The sequence below is a fragment of the Microtus ochrogaster genome, chromosome 1 (assembly GCF_000317375.1).
Source record: "Microtus ochrogaster isolate Prairie Vole_2 chromosome 1, MicOch1.0, whole genome shotgun sequence".
Classification (NCBI taxonomy): domain Eukaryota; kingdom Metazoa; phylum Chordata; class Mammalia; order Rodentia; family Cricetidae; genus Microtus; species Microtus ochrogaster.
This window is the reverse complement of record NC_022009.1, coordinates 90,867,252-90,875,394: the sequence shown is the minus strand read 5'-3', so window position 1 is coordinate 90,875,394 and position 8,143 is coordinate 90,867,252. Positions and strand designations below refer to the sequence as shown.

Sequence of the window (8,143 nt, the reverse complement as noted above, 5' to 3'; positions counted from 1 at the left end):
TGAGACTGTGTGTGTGTGTGTGTGTGTGTGTGTGTGTGTGTGTGTGTATTCAGCAAAAAGGTCAAAGAAAAAATAATAAATTTGGTTAATAATACCTGAATAATTTCACTCTTAATAGAATAAAAATTGTTCAATCATATTCAACAAAATAAGCAGTCATTAAAAGAAAGTTAAACATTCCAGGAAAATGGGCAAAGAACATGAAAAGGCCAGGCAAACTCACAAAAGAGCAAGTATTCTTGACTAATAAACACATTTTTAAAAAAATCTTAAAAATCACAAATATTGAAATTAAAAATTGGCAAAGATTAACTACTGTAAGAGACACTGAAGAAATAGAAGGAACGAGCCCGTTAAATTGTTAGCGACCTAAGAAGAAATCTGGGGGCAGATGCAGCTTCCTTTGACCGAGAAGAATTGGCACTGTTCTTGCTCACATAAGAAATAAGCAAACAAACAAAAATGCCTACCATTTTTACATCAGCAAGAAAGCTGTATCAAACACAGAAGCATATTTTTAAGGAACTTCGGCAGACACACATGAAGTATGATGCAATCATTAAAATGCTACAGAACAACACTGACATGGAAAGCATTGCAGCATTTAAATAAGAAAGACTATTCAGGGGCCAGGCATGAATCCCAGCACTTGGGAGGCAGAGGCAGAGGCAGGTGGATCTCTGTGAGTTCAAGGCCAGCCTGGTCTACAGAGTGAGTTCCAGGACAACTAGGGCTGTTACACAGAGAAACCTTGTCTCAAAAAAAAAAAAATCAAAAAACAAAAAGAAGGAGAAAAAAGATGAAAGAGAAAGGAAAACAAAAGGAAAAACAAGCAAAGAAAAGAGAATATTCACGGGCTGGCCTAATGACTCAGTGGGCAAAGTTGACTGCCTCCAAGTCAGAAGACCTGAATTTGATCTTCAGGACCCTCAACGTGAAACTCGTACAAGTTATGCTCTGGCTTTCACATTCATGTGCATGCACGTATGTATGCACACACAATCTTTAGAAGTTAAGAATATTCAGGACCCGCAAGATTCAAATTTGGGGTTTTTTTAATTGAAAAAATAGATGCAATATATATTCATACATGTGTGAGGGAGAAGTAAAATGCTAGATGCCAACTTTGAAAATTGTTAGCACACTGTGAGCTGTGGAGAGCAAACCCTGACTACATTGCTAGGGGGGAGAGCCCATCCTGGGGTTCATCAGATGATTAAATGGAGAGCCCTGTTATCTCCAGAGAGATTATTCCAGTATGTCAGGGACAACTGCACCCCCATGGTGTTATGCAGGAACAAACTCAGTGTCCATCAACTGATGAGGGAATAAAGGAAATGTGGCTCATCCATACATATTAATGTTGTTCAATCACATATAAAAAATTCTATCATTTATGGCAACAGGGATGGAGCTAGTGATCATCAAGGAATAAGCCAGGATTTGAAAGACAGAGATGGTTTGACCTTGTAGATGGAACGTGGGCAAGACCTCATAGATGTTAGAGAGTAGAATGATGGTTACCAGTGCTGGGGCAACAAGGAAGGGGCCGGAAACCTGGTCGGTCAATGGGAACTAAGTCATTGTAGACTGAGTAACAAGTTCTGGTATGGTTCACGGGACACTTTGGATGGTGGTAGACTATACAGTTCCCAGAAGCTTGGAGAAATGGTTTGGAATGGTCTCCTCAGAAAGAAAGGTCCAAGGCTTGAGTAGATACACATGCGCAGGCTGGAGAGATGGTTCATGCGGAAAGGACTTGCCATGCAAGCCTGTGGACCTGAACTGGATTTCTAAAACCCACTGAGCAAGCCCGAGGCAGTGGTACACGTCTTTAATCCCAGCACTCTGACAGTGACATGGGGAGTCTCCCAGAAGCTCACAGGCCAGCTGGTCTGGAGCATTCACCAAGGCAGAGACAATAGAGACCCCTGCCTCAGCAAGGAGGGTGGAGAGAACTAACTGCCCGAAGCTGTCCTCTGATCTCCACGTGGGCACCACGGCACCTCCTAAACATGCAGTAAAACATCTAAGTGATCCTCACACTGATCTAGATATTACTCAATGAACACATATACAAACACATCACACAGCACTCCACAAATCTTTGCAATTTATGCATCAATTTAAAAATAAAGTTTAAAAAAATGTTGGCACTGGATGGTGGAATTACAAATGAATTTACCTTCTTATTGGTTTTTTATATTTGCTAAATTTCTACAAGGGAAAGATGGGTTGTAAAGCAGAATCCTGTCCCTCTATGATTAGTATATGCTTAAAAACATAAAGAAGCCCGTCACTCTAAAGAGAATACTTTGGTTCGCCCACGACAGAAAGGACATGACATACATTTTCAGCTTAAAAAGTGAAATAATTATTTCCCTGTGTATGCTATAGTAGGAAGTCAGTGGAGGTGATTAGCAGGGCACTAATTTTAAATTCTCCCCTGCTAAACAAAAAGAATCAGCAACACTTTTCTGTAATGCCAGTGGTTTGAAAGAATTCTCACTGGGTCAAACAATTAGTAATAAAGGTGACAAATCCACAGTAAAAGCAGTGGAAAGGTATTGACGTATCTTGAGGCATGCCTCTGCTGAGTTCTTTGAATTGAAAGCAAAGAATGGATTTGTCTGTAATGAGGCTTTATCTGGGGAGCCAAGTCTGCCAGAACTGAAGGAAGAAGGAAGATGGCTGTCAAGATGGCCACTGTATTGATAAGGAGTGCAGTACCTAATACAAGTCCTTTTGTGTGTGACTCAGTTTCCAAATGGACCATTAACACACGAAAGATGAAAGCTGTGCCTCCCCCAAGCAGTCACATCCCTCACCCAGGAATTCATAGTATGTCCCTCCCCCAGGAAGTCACAGTATGTCCCTCCCCCAGGAAGTCACAGTATGTCCCTCCCCCAGGAAGTCACAGTATGTCCCTCCCCCAGGAAGTCACAGTACGTGACCCTATAGGTCACAAATGAAATGACATCACAGCAAGGGCAACTCTGGAATAATAAGGACCTCCTAACAGGTTCTATAGCTGGGAGAGGGGTAAGGTGTTAACAGACCATGTGGATCTGGGAAAGTTTCCCCTGCTTCTGGATTAGTTGTGTGGTAAGGAGCTAGATGGTGGGGAGCAAAGAGGGGATGTGATCTAGAAGGCTCAGGAGGATCGCTGTTGATAACAGACTAAAGGGGCTGGGGCAGTGAACCTGAGCCAGCGCCAACATCAGCACTGACTCCCATAGGGTCACACAGTCCCTGTGTCATAGCCCTCAGTGGCCTGTCTGTCTTGAGGAAGGGCAGAAATATCTCCTGTCTGGAATCTCTTTAAACTGTGGAAATGTAGTGTTCGCACTTACATCTGATGCCAGCAACCACTAGGATACTCTTAGCAATGCTTATGCTACCCTTGCAATCCATTTTGTGTGCCTGGAGATATTGATGTCACAGTGCCTGTGGTGGAGGTCAGCAGACAACTTGTGGAAACTGGGTCTCTATTTTGCCATGTGGTCCCCACGTGTGAGTGACAAATCAAAGATTCTCTCTTCTCCTTGTGAGCTGAGGGGTTTGAACTCAGGTCTTCAGGCTAGGTGGGGAGTGCCTTTACCTGCAGAAGGACCTGTTTATTTAGGTTTTTAAAAGTGAAGCTCCAGGTGGTGGTGATGCACACCTTTAATCCCAGCACTTTAGAGGCAGAGGCAGGTGATCTCTGTGAGTTTGAGGCCAGCCTGGTCTACAGAGTGAGTTCCAGGACAACCAGAACTGTTTCACAGAGAAACCCTGTCTTGAAAAAAACAAAAACAAACAAACAAACAAAAAAATATGAAGCTACTTTTAAAAACTTAAACAAATCCTACCTAGATGGTTCAATCTGGCCTGACCTTCAATTGATTACATTTTAAATGGTAGTTTGTGCTATTATGCATAAAGATGACAGGCTATTAAAACATGTGTGTATATTTAGAATCATTTCTGTACTACTGTGTATATCCTCCACTCTGAGACACATTGTTCTAGATAAAAAGAATCTGGCATGGCAGAAGTGCCAAGGGAGAGGTCACCCTGAGCCCCACTGTGGCTGTGGGACTAATAGCAGAAGTGTGGCTCTGTGGGGTCACCTGAAGCACTGCAGCCGAAGTCCCCGGGCGAAGCAGCCAGCTTGGTATTCTTTCCCATCCATGACTGAGGGCACCGTCTCTGTGTCCTCCACTATAACAGCCATCTCACTGTCTCGCTTCCCCAGCATGCTCCGGTCGTTGATGTTGGCAGAACCTAAACAGAGAAACAACAGAAGTGGACAACTTCTAACAGCCACTGCCAATGGCCAACCCTTCCCCATGCTTCCTGACTCTCAACACCCCAATTTTGTCAAAGATGTTGTTTAGGGAGGTAGAGGCCACCTCAGGATTAGCCCAAGCAAGACCTTTGGTCATTCTAAAGCAACCTAGAATCATGTTACCATCTTTATCAGTGAGTAGATTAGGAGACGGCCTGGCATGGTTCCAGACAACGTGAAGCTTCCAAGGGGCTTCTGAGAAAGTAGAACTTTATACCATCTCTTCCATCCTTTGGATGTTGATGTTAGAAGATTCATCCACAGCCATCTTTCTAACATGAGGGCTGAGCCGACAAGAATGCTCACAGGTTTGAGAGATGGCTCAGCAGATACTGATGTTTCCTGCTCTTGCTGGGGACCAAGTTCATTCCCAGCACCCATGTCAAGTGGCTCAGAACATTCTGTAACTCTAGATTCAGAGGACCTGACGCCTTCTTCCGGCTCCAGGGACACATAAATGAAAATAATTATTTAAAAATCCCTACAAAATATTGTGGAATAAAACTTTAACTAGGAGCTGGGTGGTGGTGGTGCACGCCTTTAATCTCGGCGCTTGGGAGACAGAGGCTGGCAGATCTCTGTGAGTTTTAAGGCCAACCTGGTCTACAAGAGCTAGTTCCCAGAGAGGCTCCAAAGCTACAGAGAAACCCTGTCTCAAGAAAAAACAAAAACAAAAAACAAAAACCTTTAACTAGGAAAAGATGCGTTACATTTGTTTAACTATGTAAAGATGTGTTGCTGTTTTACCTTGCCTGACTAAGCAGCACCTGATTGGCCAGAAAAAAAAAGGCTGAATGGCCAATAGCTAGGGCTGGGTGGTGGTGGTAGACAGAGAGAAAAGAGAGGAGAGACAAGAGAAGAAAGGAAAGAATGAGGGAGAAAGCGAGGGAGATGGGTAGGGCTAGCCAGGCAGTCGCCAGGCAGCCAGACACAGAGTAGGACACACAGAAGGAAAGAAAGGTAAAAGGCCCAGAGACAAAAACAAAGATGAAGAGAAACAGATTAAATTAAGATATAAGAACTAGTGGGACAAGCATAAGGCTGAACATTCATAATTAATATTAAATCTCCATGTTATAATTTGGGGGGGGTGGCAGTCCAAGAAAGCCTGTTACAACAAAATCCGGAGACTCTAAACTAGTTAATGCTGAAGCGTTCTTGTTTATGAAACAATGTATCCTTATTGTTTCACACACTTCCGGTTTCTATCTGCATCTCAAAGGAAGCTGGCTAACCGACTGGTGAAGGAGAGTTCAGAGAAAACCGGCACATCAACTGACTCAGTACAGAAGTTGGATTTTTGTTCTTGTTTTAAAAAAACAAAAACCAGAACAGTCTTTCTAGTCTTCAGGTTGCACAAGGACTGTTAAATGCCAGGTGTGCATTCCCAGTCAGTGGCTAATCTGAGTTACAGTCTGCCCTCCATCCCTGCAGCTCTGCACCTCCGCTTGCATGGCAGGCTGTAGCCTTGGTATCACCGTCCCTCTATTTTGAAACCTCAGTTGGGGCAGTAGTGCCAGTGCCATAGGCTTTTAATCGCAGCACTCCGGAGGCAGAAGCAGACAGACCTCTGTGAGTTCGAGGCCAGCCTGGTCTAGAGATAAAACCTCAATTCCCCAAGGATGTTGACTTCCCCTTGGCAAGGATGAGTCTTTTATTTCAGATGTGTACTGTGCACTCTTTCTTGTCAGGAGCCGTTGGTCAATGAGAACCACGTGATCAATATGAACTATGCGGCAAGAGTCCAGGCCCCTGTGCCCACCCCCCAACTCCTTGCCCTATATAAGCTGTACCCCATCTCTAATAAATGGGGGCTCTGACAAACTTAGCATAGCCTCATTCCTCTCTCTCAGCTCATATCTTCCAGATAGTGCCTCTCCGGGATCCTGGAATAACTGAACTGCAGGGTGGGTTACAACCCCTAGACTAAGTAACCCACCCAAAAGCGGTTTACACTTTCTTATTGCCTAATTGCTCACAATAGATTAATGTGGGTCATGGAAAGTCATGTATGTGCACTAATTAGCTTTAGCATTACACCATGAGGTTTGCCAGCTTTTTTCAGTTAAAATATAATCACATGATTTCCCCTCTTCTCCTTTCTTCTTCCAGCCCTTCCCTGCCCCTTATTGTCTTTTCTCAAATTTATGTCCTCTTTTTAACTGTTATAGATGCACATAAATGTAACAATAATGATACTGTTATACAATGATAGTGCCTAGTCCATTTAGTGTGACTTGAATGCATCCTTTGGTTCTGGGTAATTAACTGGGGGCTCCAACCCTTGGGACTCTTTCTCCCACCATCGGCATTCCTTAGTGGCCTGCAGCTCTTTGTGCAGGTGTGGAACCCTCCTCTTTCCGCCTTAGTTGTTGTACTTGCTCAGATCTTTAGCCAGTTGTGTTGGTGCGACCAGGGCTGCAGGTGGGGAAAATTTGCTGGAATGTGGTATTTGTATCCCTCTGTCTAGCTTAAGCATTCCTTCCTAGGTGCATGAAGGGAACTCCCTGTGTTTCTTTGGAACTTCACTCTCTTCGAGACTGCCCTAAGCAGAGACCACTCAGGGACTGGGTCTGCAGGATTGGGGTGCTTCTCTAGCCAAGATCAGAACCCTGTGGGTGGGAGCCAGACTGGAGCCCCCACATATGTATCCATTATCCCCGAATCCATCCATCCCATTGCAGCAGCCCTGGACTCCCGAGGGCGGGAGTACACTCCTGGCATTGTGGGCGGAAATGTTAGAGACAGGAGTAGGTGCTGTCTGTACAAGCCAGGGAAACAGGCCTGGCAGGAATGCAAGATTTTGTGTCTCTCACCCTGAGTACTAGACTGGAGAAACAATGGATGCCAAAGAAATGGGAATTCCCCCCCAGAAATCCCATGCTGGGAGAAAAAAAAAAAGAATGGGGCAGACAGGAACCTGTCTCCTGGCAAGAGGTTTCACAGCATGAGAGTGAAGCCCACAGTGATGGGTTCGTGCTGGGCAGGACTGCACTGGCACCATGGAAAGCACTGCTCAGATGGCCATAATTTTAGCTCTCCATTCAAACCTCACAGTCTTAGTGAAGAATCCTGAAGACAAACGTGGGGGCTTCACTGGGTCTCTTTACCCTCTTTTCCCAAGATGGCCACATTGAAGAATCTCCTCTATTTTTTCTGTTTTCCATTATTGCCTTGCTGAACATGTGTGGCTTGGGACATAGGCTGTGATAAAATGAGGACTCAGTTCATGTCCCCAGAACCCAGGTAAATGTTGGGCAGGCATGACGGTCCACCTGTGATCCGGTGTCCGGTAGGTAGAAATGGTGATTTCTGGAGCAGGCTCACTAGCTAGTGTTGGATTTTCTTCTACTCTGGCCCCATGCTGGGAGCCAAAATATTTGCTTTTTATTCTTTGCGTTTACTCTTAGTTCTTTTGGAGGGTATGCAACCCAGCTTCCAAATAAATCACACGTGGATATTATTCTTTCTTATAAACACCTGGCCTTAGCTTGGCTTGTTTCTTGCCAACTATTCTTAAGTTAACCCATCTACCTTCTGGCTGATGTGGGAGAATTGTCTATATTCTGTCAATCATGTTTCAAATAAATGCTGGTTGACCAGGCAGGAAGTATAGGCAGGAAAACCAAACAGGAAGTAGAAATGATGCAATGAGAACAGGAGAATTCTGGTAAGGAGGAAGTTGATTCCTCCCAGTCCTGCGCAGACCACCGAGGAAGCAGGATGTGATCTGCCAGCTGAAAAAGGTACCAAGCCATATGGCTAAATAGATAAGAATAATGGTTAATATAAGTCATAAGAGCTAATAAGAAG

The 8,143-nt window shown here is 44.4% G+C and overlaps 1 protein-coding gene across 2 annotated transcripts in view; it reads right to left on the bottom strand.

The window, feature by feature from the left end:
• The window catches only part of Pld1 (phospholipase D1), a 186,775-nt gene that overhangs the window by 22,353 nt on the left and 156,279 nt on the right, over window positions 1-8,143 (bottom strand). For both annotated transcript variants that reach the window (XM_005343906.2, XM_013347951.2), the window contains one exon: window positions 4,113-4,266. In XM_005343906.2, the coding sequence (XP_005343963.1) occupies window positions 4,113-4,266 (154 nt within the window). The remainder of the gene's footprint in view (window positions 1-4,112; window positions 4,267-8,143) is intronic.